Consider the following 23,274-nt stretch of genomic DNA (forward strand, 5'->3'; position numbering starts at 1 on the left):
AATTTAACCAGGGTTTAGGGGTAGGAGTAGAGAGATAAGAAAGTGAGCCCTCTAATTTTTTGGCCACTTTTGTACCTGTTCAGCAATACACTGTGCATGCATATATAAAAACAACTGAGAGATCCTACACTAACAAGTCCGTCATCCCGAAGATCTCAAAAGCACCACACAAATATGCACATTTTTCAGATGTTCACTGAACTGAAGCCACTTTGAGTGGAACAAAACAGTGGTTTAACACTACATCATAGTTTAAGGAAATAATATTAGACTAGATCTTCATCTGGTGTAAATTGGTATCTCTAAATTGGCTTCATCTTAGAATCACTCCCATCTTATTTAACAGACACTACAGAGGGATTTTGGACAGGTTGTCACTACCCAAGTTGGAATTTGTCCAGGAACTAAAGCCCCTACTCTTATAAGGAGTGCTATAGGCTTTTTTAATTACCTTGAGTGGACAGGACTTTTCCTTTGTTTCATACAAGAGAAATATAAAGTCATTTTAAACTATTGATTTAGAAAACATTTTCCAAAGTATTTTTAGCCCCAGAAAGCATCTGAAGTGCAAGATGTCAGTTTACCTCAGAAAGGATGCAATTATCCATGTGAACAGAAGTTTTAAACTAACTCCATGCTCATGATGTTCCTTCAGCACTTATTTCCTGAATAGCTACGTGCAAAAAAAATAAACCTTTCACGTTACGGCCAATAACAAACGTTAATCTTAATCCCAGCCACTGATCCTTGCTCAAAAACTCCTGATGATTACAAGGGGCCTTTCCTGTTCAAGACAGGATTGGGAAACATCAACAAGTTGTGTTGCAAAATACCTCATTCGGTACCCTCCTCCTGAACCATTAGTAAGGCTACAATTTTAATCACAGAAATTGCAGAAGGAATCTGTGACTTCCAGCCACTATGGGCTGAAGTCATGGGGATCTCTGGGAGCTGCAGGGTCCCCCCGCAGCTCCCAGTCACGTGGGGCCCCTGGGAACTCCCAGCCACTGTGGGAAGCAGGGGGACCCTGCAGCTCCCAGCCACTGGGACCCCCAGGAACTCCGAGCTGTCGAAGGCAGTAGTGGTCCCCAGAGCTCCAAGCAGGGCTCTGCAGCTGCCAAGCCACTGCAGGCAGTGTGAGGACCACACAGCTGAGCTCCCTGTTTTGCAATGCATATTTTTAGTAAAAGTCACAGACAGGTCATGAATTTTTCTGTATTGCCCATGACCTGTCCCTGACTTTTACTAAGAATGCTCATGACTAAATCTTAACCATAAGCCATCCTACTCTTATATGCTCTGCTGACCACACAAAACAACTCAGTTTTATAATGGAGTCTCCCTGAGACAAGTCTACTCTTAAGTTTGATTTGCTTATTTCTGACTAACTTTTCACCCCTCTGAAAGACTATGGGGGGCAGAAGTTTTGGGTGTTTCCTTACACCTGGGATTGTGGAAAAAAACCACACACAAACCATACCCCACACACATGCCAAATAGGATCCATATATCAGTCAGCTGGAAAAGTGCAAGGCTGGTAGAGATTGTATTTAAAGTGACAAGTAGGAATGGGCTTACTAATCAGGGTTTGCTCTAATAGGAGAAAAGTCAGCAGAATAGCAAATATTAATTTTGATAAAGCTCTGCAAAAGCTTATCACAATTATCAAATGAAGTGTCTATACAGCTTCTTCCTCACAACAGAGCCACGGTTATCATCAATTTGCTCTTGCTATAAGAAGTGATTTTCATGTACTTATATCTGCTCTCAGAAGGAAGGAAAATGGTTCATAAAGTTTCTATTCACATACAAAAGCAGCAACAGCTGCTGAGAGTCTTAAGAAGCGGACTGCCTTCACTCAATCAGCAGCACAGACTACGCTAGTTGGCACTTCTGCCCTCATCAGCACTCTAGGTATGGAAGCATTAAGAAGTTATTTTTATGGAAATTTCAAAGGATGATCTGGCCACACAACTGCTTCCTACAGATAGATTACTTAGAAGTGTTCCACCCTTTCTAATTAGCAATGGATACATGATTCGTGTACCCTGATTCTTCCCTGAGTAGACCTGTAAACAGTAGCATAGCAGAACCTGCTATACTGTAGTACAATGCCTGAACAAAGTTATCTGGCATTTACCAAGTTAAACATTTGTTTGGATAGCTAGCAGCTTCTTAAGCCTACTATCATTTCCATAGGATATAGCTGTAGCACCATCTAGAGGATTTGTGAGAGAAACTCAAATTTACCTGGAGCTAATTTCTTGAGGGTAAAAAATTAAATCCAAATAGCCAGTGGTACCAACTTTAGAAGTTATGATAAATTATCTTTGTGACACCCAAAATTTTGCAAGGCCTCTCATTCCATTGTCTATAGAATTGTTTGACCTCTATTAAGTTATGGATCATGCTCACATGATTTTTTTTATATAAAAAAAATCTCACTCTAGCTTACAACTTTTGGAAGCACCAAGATACGATTCCAGCAGATGAATGGTGGAAGAATATTTATTGTCAGCAAGCAAGAATGGGGAAACAGTCTGAATCTGTGCCCTGACAAGCAGTGTTGTTCATACCCTGCAGGATAACTGGCTGTGTCAGGCTTCCTGAATTCCACCCTGTAAGAGTAGATCTCTGTATTGGAAATATGACCAAAATTTCAATGGGAAAGTACTAACTTTAGCTGACTAATAAAGAACTATGTTTTGTGATTTTTATTTCACCAACAGAAGTTGCTGGTTATCAGTGGTTGCAAGCCAACAAGAAATGACCTGTTCCAGCAGGTTGCTTTATCGTGTGTGTTCCATGTCTTTTCCCTCCATCCCTCCCTCCCTGTGGCCCCTAAGGGTTTGACAGCTCAGACCACAGGAAGGTTTCCTTTGCTCCAGGAGTGCAGGTTCTACAGTTTAACTCCATAAACCAAGTTATTAATTATGCCACAACGTTCATAATCATTTGCATGCCCAGTAATTAAAGTGTATTTTCCCCTATTAGTTCTTATTTGCTCTTCCCTTTGATGAGCTGTGTGTTCATGTTCCAGACTTTTGATCTTTACTGGATGTGCACCCTATCACAAAACTAAGTGGGATCTGCAATACTGCAACAAGGTACTATGCTGAGCTGCATGGAAATCCCAGCTCGGCATCCCTTTGAACAGGGACTTGGGGGGTGGGGGGAATAATTAGACTGTGCTGTAGCCTGCAAACCCATCAGACAGTCCATGAGCAAGGCCAGAAACACTACAGGGTGGAAGTTCACCCCTGCAATGCTGCAGAGCTAGCTGATGGAATCAATAGGAGGCAAACTTGTTCCTCCTTTATTCACATGTGCCAGGCCTGAGGCTCCCCTAGCTGCTTCCCATTCGTGTAAGAATGTTAATCCTCCTCTCATCCTTTACCTGCCCTGAGCCATCCCATGCCCTCCTGGAGGAAGAAGAGGGGGAGCAAAGCTGACATCACCACCTCTGACTCCTATACAGGGTCTCTTGAGCCAGGGGCGTTTCCATGGGGCCCCTATGTAGCTACAGTAGTCAGTGGCATCACACACACACGGGGCCATAGGTTAACAATGAATTGGTCCCTATAAAAGAAGTTGTTTAGAACACAGAAGAGGATGTAATGAAGTAAGGACAACCCAAACACTGTCCAGGTGGGTGCTTTTCTGTTATGTTTTCTTTAATTATGTATTTCTGGCTATGAGAGCAGAATGTAATATTTACATGAAAATAAGACCACCAGTGAATAAAAAAAGTTGAGGAACATGGGTTGCCTGCAAGCCTGTTTGTATAAAAGTTACTGGCACATATAATCAGGTAAGGTGAATCACACTTATGTTTTAGAATCTGTTTTTAGTCAGATCACTCTGCATCCTCACCCTGCTAGCATAAACCTATATATTGAAATGGGGGGAGGGAAATCTAATCATTCTTAAAGTGAATTAAAGCACATGAGCTCAGGCCTCTCCACGGGAGTTTTATATCCATAGCGAATCTGTGAAATACATTGTTGAATCTCGTGTAGTTACCTAACAGCAACAATTCATTCAGATCACTCTTCTAGAACTTTAAGGCAGGGGGGTTTTTTGGGTTTTTTTTTTGAGACTCCTTTCAGGCAGAGTTTCATGCACAGGCACTTTTAACACCCAAGTTATGACTCGGGAGACAGATAATGGGATTCTCGGCTGTAGGTCTCTGGATCAAGTTCAGCTGGTAGCAATAAAGACCAAAATCAGCTGCCTAGAGCTGGGCAAATAATTTGTAATGAATACCTTGATGGATTTTAACTCTTGTAATTTGCCTGTCAACAGACTATGAAATCCTCACCTGTATTCCTTAGTCTAACTTATCCAGATTTTGTTGGCTAGGGAAGTTAAATATATATATATTCCCACTCTGTTAAGAAACACACAGGATATTGGTTGTTCTCCGATTGGAGATTTGTGTATAACCAAAACACATAATTTCATCTTTGCATTTAAAATTTACATTTAGAGCATCTGGAGAGACAAAATCTTTATGTCTGCTAGACTATTCACTGGGAATGAGTAAAAGAAAGGCATGTACACAAAGCAATTTGGTTTTCAAATCCAAATTAATATCTACAGTCAGTTTTATGAGGTATTCACCCAGTTCTTGTGCTAACAGGCCCCAATCCTGCAAGCAGATCTGCCGGCATGGACCTCTGTGCCCATGTGGGGGAGTTTTACAGATTCCACCAAATTCCTCTAGTAAATATTTAGTTAAGAAACCAAGATCCAAGAAAAAAATTGAAACTTTTTAAGAGTTAGTTTCTGTGCCCAGGTAAAATAATCTCTCTTCATTTGAAAAGCCAGAATTCACTGGAGATATCTTTGTGCATACTTTCTTCTAGGTGAATGGGAGAGGCTAAAGGAAACTGAGCTACAGATGGTGATAGCTTGGAAGCGGACACTGAAGTTTATGATTATATATATAGTGAACTTAGAGATATTAACAGGATGGTGAAGCTTTAACCACTTAATGTCCTATTGTTCTGCCACTGCCCAACATAAGGTTGTCTATATAGTGTCTAACTGATGTATTTCAAGCCAGACTTGTCAAGCACACCTCTAGAGATGAGGATGCAATTAAAACCCTGGGCCAGATTAATGCTATTTTGAAAATTCCGTTAGATACGTTAGGAGTCTAAGCACCTAACATCTTTTGAAATCAATGAGTTTTAGGCACCTAGATGATTTGGAAAATCCTACTAGATGCTTAAATACCTTTAAAAACCTGGCCCCATCTATAATGCCACTGATTCTCCAACTGGATCTGCTAACAAGGGCTCTTGTGGCTTATGGGGCTTTGTTCAATTTCTGCAGGGAGTTTTGGGTCCATCAGGAATGAGAATTAGTCTTGCAGCACTGGAGTCTTTACTGTTTTGCATATCTTATCTAAGCTGATGTTTGCTACCATGTAATTCATTTTACTGTGCCACACATGCACAGTCTTCACATATTATTCCCAAAAGCAAACTTATGCATATGATCATTAAAACAAAGAATTTCACCAAACTTGGGGAGAGATTCCCTCTCCAGTCTTTGATCCTAAAGTAGGCACAGCGCACATGCCTGATTTCTAAACTATATTCCCAAGCATTCTGCATATCCCATGACACACATGACTATTAATTTGCTTTTTTGCTTTCTTACACTTGAAGAAATTCACCCCCACTTCATGCTTTCAATACCATTTTACACAACCCATCTGGGTATGTCATACCTAGCAAACCCACTCCATCACAAGTGCACATCCTTTTCAGATGTTCGAGGACAATGGTGATCAGAAATATAAAACCATTCTTCCTTTCTTCATGTGAGCGTTTGTCCTTTGAGGGCATTCTCTGTTACTATTCTGAACCACCGGAGTTCAAATGTCAAGGTCATGACCTTGCTTTCACTTTGTAAAAATAAACACGCTGTTCTAGAATGCACAATACCAAAACAACGTGAAACTTGAACACTTTTGTATTCAACACATACAAAAACCTCCAGTCAGATTCTACCATCTTTGTGTTCTCAGCCATACTAACAATTCCCATCCGCAGTGATTTAAATAAAATCAAAGCAATATCTAGATTTAAGGCCTGATTCACTTTTGCATTATTCCAGTTTAATGCCAGGGTAATTATATTGAAAAATTCCCATTATGAATTTCTTCTATATTCTTCTGTCCAGAGGGAAGGAGGTCACCATACTGCAGAAAATCCAAGTCCGATGGTGAATTCCTGGCCCCCATGGAAGTCAACTGGAGTTTTATCACTTCAATGGAGAAAATATTTCACCCCAGGGATGGATCTTCTGAAAGGACAGGGTTATTCACACCGAGGATAGGGGACAATCCTCACCCTGATACTGGTGTACCTAAGTATTAAAATAGAGTGTTTATTTTAAAAAACTTGTTTACTTTTCAACATATAGATTGTGTCCGGACCCCCCTCCCCCTTTTTTTTTTAAACTCAGTTTGGAAAATAAGCTCAACTAATCACTTTCATTTCTAAATCCTGCAAACTCATATGCACCTGAGTGACCTGCCTTCAATAGGGTTACTTATGTTACCAAGTCTTGTACATTTGTCATGAGTCATCTCAATACACAGTGTTTTACATAAAGCCCCGCCTCCTGGGAACATAGGATTACATGAGAACTGCAGCTTTTTTAAAGAATATAAAGTTTCTGGACCATATGATCACAGAGAAAAGCCTGCAAATGTGACACAAGTGCTCCCTACGGGGCAAAAGTCAGAGATCAAATAAAGAGACCAAGTATCTTAATAATAAAAAACAAATAAAAACAACCCACAATCTCATGATTTTTGAATGTTTAGGGTGGGCAATACTGAAAGTTACTCACATGGTGTGACAGAGTGACTCAGCCAGCGTGCCCCCTCGAGGCTGGGCACAGAATTGTAGGGTCTTCCTCTCTCTTGCCCTCCCCACACCAAATGGCCATCCAGATGGTTCACGTTTGTCTTGTGACTCAGCCCTCCAACTGATCACATTCAATCCTACCCCTCCTAAGGTAAAAAAGGGTCCAATGCAACAACAGTCCTGCAACCTCACACCAGATCTTCAGACAGGCTAAGGGCTTAGTAGTCCTTCTATCTATTTGTCTGTGAGCCTGTGGAGGACCTCCATACGCCCTATGGGTCTAGGCCGGGGAACCTGTAGCAAGCAGTTAAGAGCTGCCTCCTCAGCCCCCTTGCTTCCTCCCTCAGCCTGTCTCTAGGCCATTCCCAGTATCAGAAGCAAACAAAAGAAAACCAAAAAAAAAAAAAAACCCCACAGTCCCAAACATTTCCTGGATTGAGAGAGAGAGTCTGCAAGATGTTTGAGAAAGAAAACCAAACTAACAAAAGTAAAAGTTTAGTAACAGACTTTCTGTTTCACAATCAGCCTCCTGCCATCTAGGCTACAGCTCAAGTTTGACAGAAGTAGCTAAGGTAGCTATTCAGGGGTGGCTTACCTTCTGCTCAAGAAGGTCTAGCTACCTACAACCACTCTTTATCCTCAACCACATTCTGCCTCTGGGAGCTGAGAATGAGAGATTTATACTCCTTCCCACTAATAAGGGGGTTTCCCTTTTAAGGCTCCTCCTCCAAGCCTGACATGCTGTGCAGGTGCAGGGCTGCCTAAACTCTTAGTTGCTCTTTAACCCCTTTCTGCCTGGTGTGGGGTTTGTATGCCCCATTGCACTCGGGCAAGCATTTGCAAGGTTGGGGTCCTAGTTTGCGGACAGTTCCTGGTTTTCAGGTGTAACTACAATACTGTGGAATGGCACATATATCACTGAGTAGCAGGGGAGTGTAGACATTTTTAAAAGCTGTTTTCAATTTGATTTAAAAAGTAATCCGGAAGCTAGCTCTTTTGTTTTTATATATCTAGATTAAAAACCTAAAATTTGGGGTTTGAACTACGTAGTGACACAGAAAATGTTACCTCTAAAAGGGTGTGTATTTTAAACTGTAATGCTGGGCATAAATTATGCTTCTGCAATTAAACCTGCTGCTCACTTACTGTCACATTAGTTCCATTTGCAGGATTCCCTACAAAGAAATATTTGATAGTTTTAAAAAGAGTTTAAAAAGACAGTCCATACCCATGCAGGGAGGGATTCAAGGGCGATTGAAGATGGAGTAGCAGCTAAACTGGAGGATTCCTTATTCTTACCTCCATAGATCTCTGCAACTGAATCCCAGTTATTTGGGATGGGCACTGGGCAGAGAATTTCCCATGAAAGCCCATTAGTATCTTACACACAGGATGTGATCCTTCAACCGCCATTGACTGCAACGGGACTGCGTGAGAAAGGATCATTCCTGAAAATAAGGTTTTGCAGCATTAGACCCAGGAAATGTAATACATACCTTCTCATTCAAAAACATCTACAGAACTGTGCTAATAAAAAGTTGCCAGCCAGATGTTCCAGTTAGATTCAATAATCATGCACCGGTGTTTCCAATTGTTTAAAAATGGGGAAATCTTTGAAGGGATCTCAATTCCAAGGATTCAGAACATTGTACTTTCTATTATGTGAAAACTGGGTGCATCTTTGCAGATTTCATAGTTGGCAGGTCTGAATTAAACATTTTGCAGAAAAATTAATTCTTTTTGTTTACAAATAAAATGCATATCATACTGTCAGACATAACTCCAGTCACTCCAAAGAACCCAGTCCTGTGCATATCCAGAAATCAATTACACGAGTGTAAATCCACAGCAACTCCATCAATCTGATTATCCTGATCTACGCTGGTGTAAGAGACCGAAATATGGCCCCATATTTGGGGAAATTAAAATTATAACTTCAACATGTGGGGCTGTCCTAGCTAATACAACAGCACTATACACAGGTGTTATTTTAATTCACTCACTAATAAGTTTCAAAATGAAGTAGACTTAAATAAAGGACCCACCAACTGCAGAATAGCAACAAACTTTTTTTGGTGGGTTGGTTTTTTTATTTGGTTTGATTGTTCTGCTTTTGCTTGGTTGGTTTTTCGGAATGGATGGTGGGGAGAGGGTTGATTTTGTTGTTGTTCTGTACTGGGTTTTTGGTGGTGGTTTTTGGTTGGGTTTGTTTGGGAGGGTGCTGGGGGTGGTTTTTGGTTGGGTTTGTTTGGGAGGATGCTGGGGGTGGTTTGAGGATGCTGGGGGTGGTTTTTGGTTGGGTTTGTTTGTTTTGATGGTTGGTTGGGTTTGTTTGGGAGGATGCTGGGGGTGGTTTTTGGTTGGGTTTGTTTGGGAGGATGCTGGGGGTGGTTTTTGGTTGGGTTTGTTTGGGAGGATGCTGGGGGTGGTTTGAGGATGCTGGGGGTGGTTTTTGGTTGGGTTTGTTTGGGAGGATGCTGGGGGTGGTTTGAGGATGCTGGGGGTGGTTTTTGGTTGGGTTTGTTTGGGAGGATGCTGGGGATGGTTTGAGGATGCTGGGGGTGGTTTTTGGTTTGAGGATGCTGGGGGTGGTTTTTGGTTGGGTTTGTTTGGGAGGATGCTGGAGGTGGTTTTTGGTTGGGTTGGGGGGGGAGGATGCTGGGGGTGGTTTTTGGTTGGGTTTGTTTGGGAGGATGCTGGAGGTGGTTTTTGGTTGGGTTGGGGGGGGAGGATGCTGGGGGTGGGTTTTGGTTGGGTTTGTTTGGGAGGATGCTGGGGGTGGTTTGAGGATGCTGGGGGTGGTTTTTGGTTGGGTTTGTTTGGGAGGATGCTGGGGTGGTTTTTGGTTGGGTTGGGGGGGGAACTTTTCTCTGAGTTGGTTGGGTGTGTTTGTTTTGTTATGTGGCTGGGTTTGTTTGCGGACATCCTGATCCTGGTTTGTGTTTGGAGTAATGGGGTTTGTTAGTTTGTTTGTTGGGGGAAGGGGGGGTGCCAGGGACGTGCCAGAGCCCCGCCTCTGGCGCTAGCCTGGGAGCGGGTTGGCGCGGGGCGGGCAGGGGGCGGGGCTGTTCCTCCTCCTCCTCCTCCTCCACCCCGCAGCTCCCCCACTTCCGCTCCCAGCCGCACTTCCGGGCCAGCCCCATAGCAACCGTTGCGAGGAGGGAGTCTAGGTCTCACGCTGGTGACTCCTCCTGCGCGTCCCTGGCCATGGTAACGGGGCCTCCCCCCGGGGGGAGCGGTGCATGGGGGGCGCTGGGCAGCCGCAGTTTCAGGGGGCGTGGGAGGCACTGAGCAGCACTGTGGGGGGGCACTGGGCAGCGCTCGGGGGGGAGGGGGTCACTAGGCAGCACTTTGCGGGGTACAGCGGCCATCGGCACCCACACTGTTACACAGCGCGGAGCGGTCTTTTTTCTCCGTTTCCCCATGGGGCGTGCACTCCTAGATCCCCTTCCTGTCGGTGAGGAAAGCCCCACTGAGTCTGTGGTACCTGACCCCTCTGCCAAACTAGAGCCCCTTTCGGATGCCATTGCCCCTGAAGGGCCCCTGCAGTGGGATGCTGCCTGCCTGCTCCTCTCTAGCCGCTGCCTCGGTAAACGCTGCTGGGCAGATCCTCCTGTTTTGGCAAGCAGCACTTTTCTGCAGGGATGAAAACCAAGAGGCATAGTCAGTCCTCAGTAGAGTTACATGGGTGTAAATGAGGGGCGGGGAGGGATACCTTCACATACACACATTTTGATGAGAGGGCTGGGACACAGCTGAGTATAAGACTGTTAATTTTCTTTACTTCTGTGATTTCATTTTTTTTTATAGGCAGAAGTAGAGGAAACGCTAAAGAGGATTCAGGCACACAAAGGGGTTATTGGAACTATTGTTGTAAATGCAGAAGGTAAATATACTGCATTTATAAATCCAAAAATAAACTTCATAGAGGCACTGGATGTAACCACTTACATCATTGCAATATATCCTGTGTTATTAAACAATGTAACCACTTTACAATATTTTGCAAAAATGTAATCATTATAGGTTAAACTTTCAAAAATGCACACTCAAAACTGATGCATGCAGACCTTGATTTGTGCAGCAAAAATGCACACAGTTCTGTAAATCTGACCTTATATTTTTAATATGCTGCAGCTTCTTTAATTCAAGATACTGAAAGGTAGAAACATGGCAAATTCTGGAATTTTGTGAATTAGGAATTAAGTGGAGAAACCATTGTTAAAAATGCATCGCATTTTGTTGTTTTTGTCAACTGTAGTTCTATTATTATAATACTTTGTAGTCTGCTAGTAAATATTAATATATGCGTTGTTATTGCTGTGTTGGTCGCAGGATATTAGAGAGATGAGGTGGGTAAGATAGTAGCTTTTATTGGAGAAGCTTTCGAGCTTGCACAGATCTTTTCTTCAGATCTGAGAAATTTAATAATTATAGTCTGAGACCTTGCTACAGCATCTGCCATTAAGTCTTGCTGAGAGTTGGTCAGAGACCACTATTTTTACATGGCTTTTTAAAGTGTGCTGTTTAGCCAAATGTGGGTTAGCAAAATTCAACCATATGATGTAGAGTTGAAAGGCCAGACTTACAGTACTGGATGGTTGACCCTTTGCATAGCTCAGAAGGTGAAGAGGAGTATACAGCCCCTCCTAGAATCATTCCTCTGTTTCATACCAATTCGATTAGAAACTCACTTTCTCCACATTCTCCCCCACCCCCACAGAAAAAAAACAAAAACACTGGGAGAAAAATATCCCACAGCCAAAATTTAGGCTTAGCCTGCTAGGCAACAGCCTCCGGGCTGCTCTAACTTCAGCCATTTCAGAGGTCTTCAAGTGTCTCCTGGGGTCATCAGGGATTTGGTGAAAATAGTGACTCCTGTGTTATGCCACCTGGCCCTTGGCCATAACCCTTAAGTAGAGGGCTGCAAGTTGGGATGAATGGGGCGTGGCATGTAGTCAGATATGTCAGTCCTGTGCTCCTGGAGGAATCCCCAGTTGTTCACTTAAGCCTGTTTGTGGGGCCAAGGTTCTGACCCAGAATATTTTTATTCTAATCTCTCCTCTCCCCTCTTCCCCCCAGTAAAAACACTGCATTAAATAGTTGCATATATTGTGGTAAAGCTCTGACAATCCCTTATCACTTTCACAATCCAAATAAACCCAGTATCTATCTGTTGTCCTAGTAGCAGTTCAACAACAGAAGGGAGAAAAACCAAGAGGGAATTATAAGTGTTCTTTCAGAGGTTGGTAAGTCTAGATAATTAATTTACATGCCTGGCCAGGTCAAAAATGGTTCACCGGGTCACAGAATAGCTGTTGCAGGTCAAAAGAGAAATTTGTGCACTGACATTAACAGTAATTGAAGAATTGTATTGTATCCATTCATATTTGTGTCTTTCTATTAACTGTTGTTTATTCGCTTGATGGTACAACTTGGTTTTAGGACAATTGTTAAAAAATAACAGTATGTGACTTGGTCCAGTGAGCAATTATGCGGTGACTAATTTGCACACTTAAACTATGGACAAAACCAACCATTTAAATGGTGATGGAAGAATCACTGATCAGTGTTTGGAATTTGGAGATTGTTAATTGATTGTTTTAGTTTTTTCTTCTTGTAGAAGAACAAATGAAACATCGATCTGTAATATTTGAATAGGAAAATAACGCCAGTATTTTTAAAACTTTGTTAATGTCAAGAGCAGTGATGCTTAAAATGTTGCCTACTTTATGCAAACAATATTTTTTGAACAATATTCATTTTTGTTGTCTTAAATTTTTAAAGGAAGAATGTTTTCTTTATTCAGATTATGGAAATTTGAGTTTCTACTTTGTCTTTTTAAATATTGTGACACTTGTTTGCATAAAAGAAAGCACATTTCTCAGCACAGGTTCATTGACATAATAAAAGTACAGTATGCTTTCTCTCACAGATCTGCTAATGCACCTCCATCTTCACCTACACTTTTAGGCAGGTTTCAGAGTAACAGCCGTGTTAGTCTGTATTCGAAAAAAGAAAAGGAGTACTTGTGGCACCTTAGAGACTAACCAATTTATTTGAGCATAAGCTTTCGTGAGCTACAGCTCACTTCATCGGATGCATACTATGGAAAGTGTAGAAGATCTTATTATATACACACACAAAGCATGAAAAAATACCTCCTCCCACCCCACTCTCCTGCTGGTAATAGCTTATCTAAAGTGATCACTCTCCTTACAATGTGTATGATAATCAAGGTGGGCCATTTCCAACACAAATCCAGGTTTTCTCACCCCACCCCCACCGCAAACTCACTCTCCTGCTGGTAATAGCTTATCCAAAGGGACCACTCTCCTTACATTGTGTATAATAATCAAGGTGGGCCATTTCCAGCACAAATCCAGGGTTTAACAAGAACGTCTGGGGGGGGGGGGTTAGGAAAAAACAAGGGGAAATAGGCTACCTTGCATAATGATTAAGCCACTCCCAGTCTCTATTCAAGCCTAAGTTAATTGTATCCAATTTGCAAATGAATTCCAATTCAGCAGTTTCTCGCTGGAGTCTGGATTTGAAGTTTTTTTGTTGTAAAATAGCGACTTTCATGTCTGTAATCGCATGACCAGAGAGATTGAAGTGTTCTCCAACTGGTTTATGAATGTTATAATTCTTGACATCTGATTTGTGAAAGCCGGACCACACCACACGATCCATCGTCTACAGCCAAGCTCTACGATACAACCGCATTTGCTCCAACCCCTCAGACAGAGACAAACACCTACAAGATCTCTATCAAGCATTCTTACAACTACAATACCCACCTGCGGAAGTGAAGAAACAGATTGATAGAGCCAGAAGAGTTCCCTGAAGTCACCTACTACAGGACAGGCCTAACAAAGAAAATAACAGAACGCCACTAGCCCTCACCTTCAGCCCCCAACTAAAACCCCTCCAACGCATTATTAAGGATCTACAACCTATCCTGAAGGATGACCGAAAACTCTCACAAATCTTGGGAGACAGGCCAGTCCTTGCCTACAGACAGCCCCCCAACCTGAAGCAAATACTCACCAGCAGCCACATACCACACAACAGAACCACTAACCCAGGAATATATCCTTGCAACAAAGCCCGTTGCCAACTGTGCCCACATATCTATTCAGGGGACACCATCACAAGGCCTAATCACATCAGCCACACTATCAGAGGCTCGTTCACCTGCACATCCACCAATGTGATATATGCCATCATGTGCCAGCAATGCCCCTCTGCCATGTACATTGGTCAAACTGGACAGTCTCTACGTAAAAGAGTAAATGGACACAAATCAGATGTCAAGAAATGGCCCAACTTGATTATCATACACATTGTAAGGAGAGTGATCACTTTAGATAAGCTATTACCAGCAGGAGAGTGAGGTGGGAGGAGGTATTTTTTCATGCTTTGTGTGTGTATATAATAAGATCTTCTACACTTTCCATAGTATGCATCCGATGAAGTGAGCTGTAGCTCACGAAAGCTTATGCTCAAATAAATTGGTTAGTCTCTAAGGTGCCACAAGTACTCCTTTTCTTTTTACACTTTTAGGCAGGCTCTTATGTCATTGTTTAGAGGTTATCCTGGTTGTAGTATCTTTAAAGATGAACAGAGTACAATCGTCATCAGATTTCTGTTCTTGAGCCTCCGTTTCCTTGCACAGGCAGGTCAGAACATTTTATATGTCTGGTTTGACCCACTGGGGCCCTGACAGCTGAGCAGGAGGTCCTCCCTGTGTTCTGTTCCAACTGCCATCTCCTCACCTCCCTCTAGAATCTTTTCAGGCCAAGTCAGTCAAGGATCTTCTAGGACATGTGCATTTGCTTCAGAGATGTTGCATCCACTTATACTGGGGACAAATATAAGAAACTTGCTCTTAAACCGTGGGCATATCCAAGATACGAGAAAGCTAGAGTGACCAGGCCACTGCCTTTCAAGAAAGTCAGGTGCGTGACTGCATGCCTGATTTGTGTAACTAGTTCCCCAACTGTCCAGAATCACCATTTGCATGTACAGTTACCTGAAAATTTGCCCACACAAATTAAATATACTTCTTTAAAATAAATATACAGTCATTTTTCATGTCCCTGGATGGAAAGGAACAGATTTTCAAACAAGTTAGTCACACAAATAAATATAACAATATTTGTGTGACTAACTTGTTTGAAAATCTGTTCCTTTCCATCCAGGGACATGAAAAATGACTGTATATTTATTTTAAAGATGTCAGTATTTGAAGTCAGAAGGCCAATTTGAATTGGTGGTCCAATAGCCACTTTATTTTTTATTTTATTTTTGCCAGGTGTCTACATTTTTCTAAAGAGATTAAAGTGTCTATATTTAAACAAACTGTTTTAATCCTTTTTTTAAAGTGGTTAACAATGTAAATAAAATGGTGATAAAATTCCTGAAACAAGCACATAATATTGAACATCCTGTTAAAATAATATGTAGTAGAGTTAATTTAAGAAAAGAGTACAGTTTGTTACACCTGATAGAGCTGTATTCAATTGTTTGAATTGAAAATGTTTCCAGATTGATTCTGTCTTTCACACATATAAGATCACTAGTTTAAAAATTGTCTGCCTTGTTGGTTTCTCTGTTAATTTCCAGTTTGTCCCACAAACTGAGCATCAGTTCCTTTTAATCTAGGGAAGTCACTAATGTCAACCATTAATTTTCAAGTTATTTGTGGCCAGACATTTCACTTTATTTACACCTTTAGAGGCTGACAGATTTTATTAAAGATGCTGAGTTTGTTGGAATGGTCATTGGGTTTCGAGATCATACAAACTTGATATTTTTATCCATTGCTGCTTTTTAAGTGACTGTTGTGATTATTAAGTGACAATATGTGATTATGCAGATGTTCTCTCACTAATGTAGTGCCTGGGAGCACCTGTCCTTATTAAATCCCTATTTCCAAATTTGCCTGAGTTCAGTTTCAACATACTAAGGTTTCATAGATATGAGAGACAGAATATATTTATTAGGTCATCCGGTTGTATCCCCTTGCAGTGAACGATTATCCTTGAACAGGATAATCAAAAATTGAGAGCATTTTGGGTTTAAGTTGCTCAAATAATGCTTTTCTAAAGAGATTATGGAATAGTTTAAGTTCTTAGGAACTTTTTCCAAATAGTTGTTCTCCGTGTTCCCTTGATCACTTTCATCCCATTATTCCCTTTTGTATTTCACTTCTTTCTTCATATATTGCCCTTCAAATATATTTGAAAGTTGTTGTATTCCTTCAATACTTTTTTAGCCAAAATTTACAATGTTCATATTTTTAATCTTTCCTCAAATCAATCACTCCTGCCTCTTAAATTTTAGTTGCTCCTTTCTAGATTATTTACAATGTCAAAATGTTTTGTGGCATTGGGATATGCAAAATTCTACCCATTATTTAGGAGCTGTACCATCATCAGTGTGTAAATAGGGAATATTGTCTCACGGGCTTGTAACGTCGTGCCTCTGTAATCAGTCCAAAAGCAAGGTAGCTTTTTATAAGTGAAGCAAAAATATTAAGCCCTAATAGTTTTGAGTTTTGCAGTTAAACCATAATTGTAAAGACGACATCTTTTGTTCTGACTGCATACTCTATCAATATGGAAATTATTATTTGACAGAAGATTACAGTTAATTCATCAAAATGGATGTTGATGTTACATTGCCAGACTTTTAGTAGAAGCCTGGATCCATATATTGTCAACCATTCATCATATTTTGGATCCATATAATGTGGACTATCTATTATCAGCATGTTGTATTGCAATTTTAAAAGAGCTGTTCTAGAAGGTGCAATATGCTCACCAAATGCAAATACACCATTTTACAATAGTCTCCTTTGGTATTTGACAGAGATTCAAAATTTATAATCATATTCCATCATTAAACATGTAAAATGCTTACTAAATACAGTTGGCTAAAATGATTGTTAGATGGTTGTATTTAAAATACACATAGTGGAAATATGTAAAAAGCAGCAACATTTAATGTAATCTTAAACAGATTAATCAATGAAACTTGTAAGTACTACAAGCTAGATTTTTAAAGGTATTTTGGTGTCTAAAGATGTAGACAGACACCTAGTGAGATTTTTCAGAAGCTCCTAGACATCCTACTGCCATTGACTTCAGGTTCAGAGATCCTTTTAGAAATTTGGCTGTATATATTAGTAAGGCTAATATTTTGTCACAGTTATTTTTAGTCAGTCAGGGACAGGTCACAGGCAAAAAAAAAAAAAAATCACGAAGCCAGTGACCTGTCCCTGACTTTGACTAAAAATATCCATGACAAAACAGGGAGCTCAACTGCGGGGTCCACACAGTCCCACAGAGGCTGGGCAGCTGCAGGGTCCCGCTCTGAGCTCCCGGGGGTGGGAGGGCACTGTCCACAGCGACCGGGAGCTTTCAGGGTCCCCCTGATGCCCGCATTGCTCAGAGCTCTCGGGTACCCCCCACCAGGCAGCAGAGGTACCCCGCAGTTCCCCACCACAGCAGGCCACTGGGGCTAAATTCACAGAGGTCGTTGGAAGTCACAGATTCTGTGACTTCCGCAACCTCTGTAAAAAAAAAAAAAATTGTAGCCTTATGTATTAGTATTAAGCAATGTAGTTGTTTTTCCTTTCCAATATAAAACCTAAAATATAATGGAAAAAAAGTCTATCTTGTTCTGTTTGCCGCTTTGTTAATGTGACAGACAGTAAAAGATTTTAATAATAAAATTGCTTTAATGTGCCTGTTTTTTTGCAGGAATTCCAATCAGAACAACCCTAGATAACTCTACAACAGTACAATATGCAGGTCTTCTTCATCAGCTCACAATGAAAGCGAGGAGCACAGTGAGAGATATAGATCCTCAGAACGATCTAACTTTTCTTCGGATCAGATCAAAGAAACATGAAATCATGGTAGCCCCAGGTAATTTATTTCAGAGTGGTAGCCGTGTTAGTCTGTATCAGCAAAAACAATGAGGAGTACTTGTGGCACCTTAGAGACTAACAAATTTATTTGGGCATAAGCTTTTGTGGGCTAAAACCTATTTCATCAGATGCATGGAGTGGAAAATACTTCCTTCTGTATTTTCCACTCCATGCATCTGATGAAGTGGGTTTTAGCCCACAAAAGTTTATGCCCAAATAAATGTTAGTCTCTAAAGTGCCACAAGTGCTCCTTGTTGTTTTTCCAGGTAATTTAAGATTTCTATTCCTAAAATATTGTTAAAATGTTGTGTGTTTCTCAATGCACAAAGCTACTGTAGAACATGTATATAATATATGAAAACAAAAATATAAGACATAACATCTTGCTTTTGCTCTAAGTCCTTTACATTTGGATAGGATGCACACAATATTGTTCACTTCTATTGTCTACATAGACAGCTACACTAGCATCTTGATGCATAAGAATTATAGTATACAAGACTTGAGGCAAGAAGATAAGACCAGATCTTACAGAAATGTAGTGCTGGAAGGGACCTTAAGAAGTCATCAAGTCTAGCCTCCTGCACTTAGGCTGGACCAAGTATCCCTGACAACTGTTTGTCCAATCTGTTCTTAAAAACCTCCACTGACTGGGATTCCCAAACCTCCCTTGGAAGTCTATTCCAGAGCTTAACTACCCTTATTATTATATAGTTTTTCCTAGTAGCTAACCTAAATCTCCCTGGCTGCAAATTAAGCCCATTACTTCTGTCCTATCTTCAGTGGACATGGATAAATATCACTGATTCTTCCCTTTATAACAACCTTTAACACATTTTGAAGACTTATCAGTTCTCCCCTCAGTCTTCTTTGCTCACGCCTAAACATGACCAATTTTAACCTTGCCTCGTAGGTCAGATTTTCTAAACAATTTATCATTTCTTTTCTTTCCCCTGGACTTTCTTCAATTTGTTCACATCTTTCTAAGCTGTGGTGCTCAGAACTGGACACAGTACTATAGTGGAAGCTTCACCAATGCTCAGTAGAATGGGACAGTCACCTCATACATCTTATTTTCAACACTCTTGTACAAGCTTTTAGTAAACATGGCAAACGTGTTCACTTTTTTTCACAACAAATACCAAACAAACAACTAATGATCATCCATCGATTGTTGTTTCTAAGAACAGATTTTTCACTTGATACTGTACTGTATGTACCAAGCTTCTCATTGCTCATAAGAGGGTTTCTTTTACAATATAGTAGGTAATGGATCAGACAGGTGGTATTAGCACCATTAATATAACAATTACGATTGAATTACTTACTTGTCAATAAGAGAAACTTATGTATTTGTCTTGTTCATCTTAAGTACAAATATTTTGTATTTGCTTTGGGTTGTTTCCCCTAATTAATATGGATAAGGGGCCAGATTCTTAGCTATGGCCAAGGAGCATACACTACAAATTGAGGCAGCCAGGACGGGGAGTGCAAAGGTGCTGTGATTTTTGGGGGCGTGCTAGACTGGTACCCCATCATATATTATGCTGGCTGCCAACAACTCCAATGGGTAAAAAAATATCAGATGAGAATGTGTAGGGTATCAAGAAGACCCAACTATGCCCCTAATGTCAGTAGGGAGGGAGGTGGCATTGGATTCACTATACTTGTCCCACCATAATACCCTTTCACTGAAGTAATCCTTACAATGCCAGATATACTGATTCTGTCATCAGATTCTACCAGCAGCACAGTGCAAAGTGGCTGCACTGATGCCACTGATCTCACTGTTCCTACTAGAAATCATAAATAACTCCAGTGAAGACAATGCAGTTACATTTGTGTAAAACCAATATTAGCAGAATCGGGCCCTATTACTTTAAGTGATAGCAATTAGTCGACAGTTAATAGTAAAAGACTGAAATCATTTTTGTCAAGCATGTTTTAGGGTTTAAATGCAAAAGTTTGATTTATTCCTATCTTAACAGAAATAAAGAAATCAATCAGGGCAAACTACTAGTAAACCAGTAGACGTTAATATTTCTGTAATATTTTAACTTAAATGTTCTCTTTTCTCGATGATTTTGATTAAAATATTCTTGTATCTCTTCACAGATAAGGAGTATCTTCTGATTGTTATTCAGAATCCATGTGAATAGATTTGCTGCAACAATATTTTGAGACACTGATGCAGCTGTACTTTTTAAAGTAATAATCCTTTATTGATATTTAATTTTAAACATACCACTGAGTTCTTACTTAATGTATGTAACTTGTCATTGCTGAAACTTTTCCAAGCTAATATTCTCAGTTGTAGCTGTACTTTAACTTATGCTTGAGCAAAACAAACATTGTATGTGTAGATAAATACTCAGAAGAGCCACAATAGAACAAAATGTTTAAAAAACTTTTGTTAATGGATTTTCTGGCTAATTCTTATAACGAAAGAATTCTCTTTTACATCACAAGTTCAGATTTTTTTTTTTAAAGCAGGAATCACATTTCATTTAAATTAGTAACTTGTGTATGTACTTGTAACTGTGCCCATGTAAACTCAAGAATACAGGATTAAATAGTGTTACTCCTCTCAGTTCCATTGGAGTAAAGAGGACTGTGTTCTGCCTCTGTAACTTCTGCATTTTGATCATTCTAAAGAATTAGATTTACTTCCACCTTATGCTGTCTTAAGTGCCCTTCAGTTTCTAATGAACAAATGAATCACAACAGCTTTAGTTAAATATTTTAAAGCTAATGCTGAAGAAAGGTCCAGATGGAGAGAAGGGCCCTTCCACCTTAAATTAATGCAAAACTGTTGTTAATTTGTGTTTACTGGCCATTCTAAATAGTGCCTCTAAGTAAAATCAAAACTCTTGATAAAACACTCAGATGTGTCCACCTTCAGATCCAGCATGTACTGAACACACTGAGCCATTTCTTTCAGGACATTTTGCAGCACTGCCACAGATCTTGTAGCTCTGTCCAAAACTGGAAACCTGTTCAGAACGTTGCTTTAAATCAGACACTTAACGTGTACGTAGATTTTCACATTACTAATGATTCTTTAATTTTAAAGTTGAAACTTTTCCAGCATCACTAGGTCAAGAACAGTTTTATGCTGATATTTCATCATAGGGCAGTACAATCTGGAAATTGGGGGAAGAAAAAATAAGTGGTAGGAAGCCTGGCTAAAGAGACCCAGGGAGAAAATGAACCCAGTTGCTTGGGAATAATAGAAGCCCAGGAATGGTTATTGATGGTACAGCCACAGTATAATATCTGCTTGCTGGGTGACAGTTGATAATATGAATGGCTGTCATAAAAAGGACCATTACATGGAAATAAATACAGCAAATCAATATCTTTACATACTGAAGTAAAATAAAGCAGAGCATATGTTTGAACATTAATGTACTCTGTGCTGTACAAGAAAACACTACCTACAACCTATGGTCTTTCATCTAAATTATTGGTTCTAAATTATTTAAAATGACAACCGTTCATTTGTGAATGTTGACAAATATGGCCATACTGTATCAAAACAAAGTTTTTCATTTATCAGCTTCACCAGTTCTGGGGTACTAATGCTTTTTAACAGCAAACCCGTCATTGCCAAATGTCTAACTTTTATTCATAAAAAATACTTTGGTATTTTGGGGGATATCCCGTGTACAAGTCAAAGTCAGTATGTCTGGCTTTCCTTTCACTTACTCTAGTTAGCATCTGAATTAATTCTACTGAAATTGACAGTCACAGCAGTGTTGAAGGGAGGAGATTTAGCCCCATTCTTACTATTTAATGTCTATTTTAGATTAATTTTCTCTTTTGTTAACAAATTACTAAATTAATATCCAATATATTGGTTTTGCATTATATTACTCCAGCAAACTGCTGAAGTTAGTCCTCCTTACTGTGTAATATTTTCTAACTTGTCAAAAATATCATAGATGGCATCACCTCTTAAAACCTTCCACAGCCATGAAAAATGTCCTTCAGTCAGACACAGCAGTACAGTCATGCAAAGAGAAAAGCTTTCTACATGGCAATATTTATTCTTCATTTTTATGTTTCTTTTGTGTGTGTAAATTTCTTTTCCAGACTTTAATCTGATATTCTTGAAGCAACTGATGATCACTTTGGTTTGGGTCCCAATTTATCAAAGCACTTGAAGGGGTTAAGTTCATCCCTATTCAATAGTGTACTTAAGTTCAAAGTTAAATTTAAGCACGGATTTAAGGCCAGTTGAAATTAGACTTAAGCCCATGTTCAAATGTAAACACAGACTTAATTGCCGAAAAGGGGCTTTAATGTGCAGAAATGGCTTATAAGTCATTTTATGCAATATTCAAATGTCCAAATGCCCACAAATTCATTCCCATCACAACTTGTCTAGAAGCCCTGCAAGTCATGGATGCAGATCTGAGGGCAAAATCTGGTCCACTCTTGGCGGTGTAACCAGTGACAATTGCAGTGAAACTGCAGGCTGAGTTCTGTTCCCTGGGGTACTCTAGAGCAGGGGTGGGCAACCTGTGGCTCCGGAGCCATATGCGGCTCTTCAGAAGTTAACATGTGGCTCCTTTTATAGGCACAGATTCCAAGGCTGGAGCTACAAGAGCCAACTTTCCAATGTGCTGGAGGGTGCTCACCGCTCAACTCCTGGCTCTGCCACAGGCCCTGTCCCCACTCCACGCCTTCCCGTCCCCTCCCCTGAGCCTGCTATGCCCTCACTCCTCCCACTCCTCCCACTCCCCTTCCAAGCCTCCTGCATGCCACAAAACAGTTGATCGGGAGGTGCGGGGAGGGAGGATCACTTGATTGCCTGTTCTGTTCATTCCCTCGGGCACCTGGCGTTGGCCACGGTCAGAAGACCAGATACTGGGCTAGATGGACTTTTAGTCTGACCCAGTATGGCTGTTCTTATATGATTTCCAAAGGGACGCATGGGCCAGGCCCACCTCAGCTTTAGCCTTCAAAGGTTTGTCTAGAGTAAGAAAAGTGGTGAGGGTTAGCTAGCATGTTTCCCTCTGATCCTGAGGGGGAAGCGCTGATTGGTGGGGTTGGGAGGCTTGGGGGGGCAGGGGCTGCTGACCTATTACTGTGACTCTTTGGAAATGTACATTAGTAAGTTCTGGCTCCTTCTCAGGCTCAGGTTGGCCACCCCTGCTCTAGAGTCTTTACCAAGGCTCCTTACATGCTGTGCAAGTATGTGCAGTATTAGCAACATCCTCATTACAGAATATAAATATATAATGAAATATCCTGCCATTTTTATTTCTGTTTTGTATTAGGAGAGCTACTGTATAGCTGTGGTTTTTCAACAGGAAAAAAAAAATAAAAAAATGTGTGAGTATGCATAATCTCAATGGAATCTGCTGTCAGCAGATTCAGCTGAACAAAGGTGGGCGGTAATAGGAGGAAAAGCAGAATCAAAGATTGAGAAAGTAATTTTAA

General features: G+C 40.5%; 1 protein-coding gene across 1 annotated transcript; it reads left to right on the forward strand.

Annotated features, from left to right (window-relative positions):
* The first annotated feature begins 10,016 nt into the window (after window positions 1–10,016).
* On the forward strand, window positions 10,017–22,887 carry DYNLRB2 (dynein light chain roadblock-type 2). Its single transcript, XM_073307988.1, has 4 exons — window positions 10,017–10,097; window positions 10,698–10,773; window positions 17,657–17,824; window positions 19,942–22,887. Exons 1-4 carry the CDS (start codon window positions 10,095–10,097, stop codon window positions 19,983–19,985), a joined length of 291 nt encoding a protein of 96 aa, XP_073164089.1. The 5' UTR covers window positions 10,017–10,094; the 3' UTR covers window positions 19,986–22,887.
* Window positions 22,888–23,274: the final 387 nt, after the last annotated feature.

The sequence above is a fragment of the Lepidochelys kempii genome, chromosome 12, assembly GCF_965140265.1.
Source record: "Lepidochelys kempii isolate rLepKem1 chromosome 12, rLepKem1.hap2, whole genome shotgun sequence".
NCBI classification, from domain to species: Eukaryota; Metazoa; Chordata; order Testudines; family Cheloniidae; genus Lepidochelys; species Lepidochelys kempii.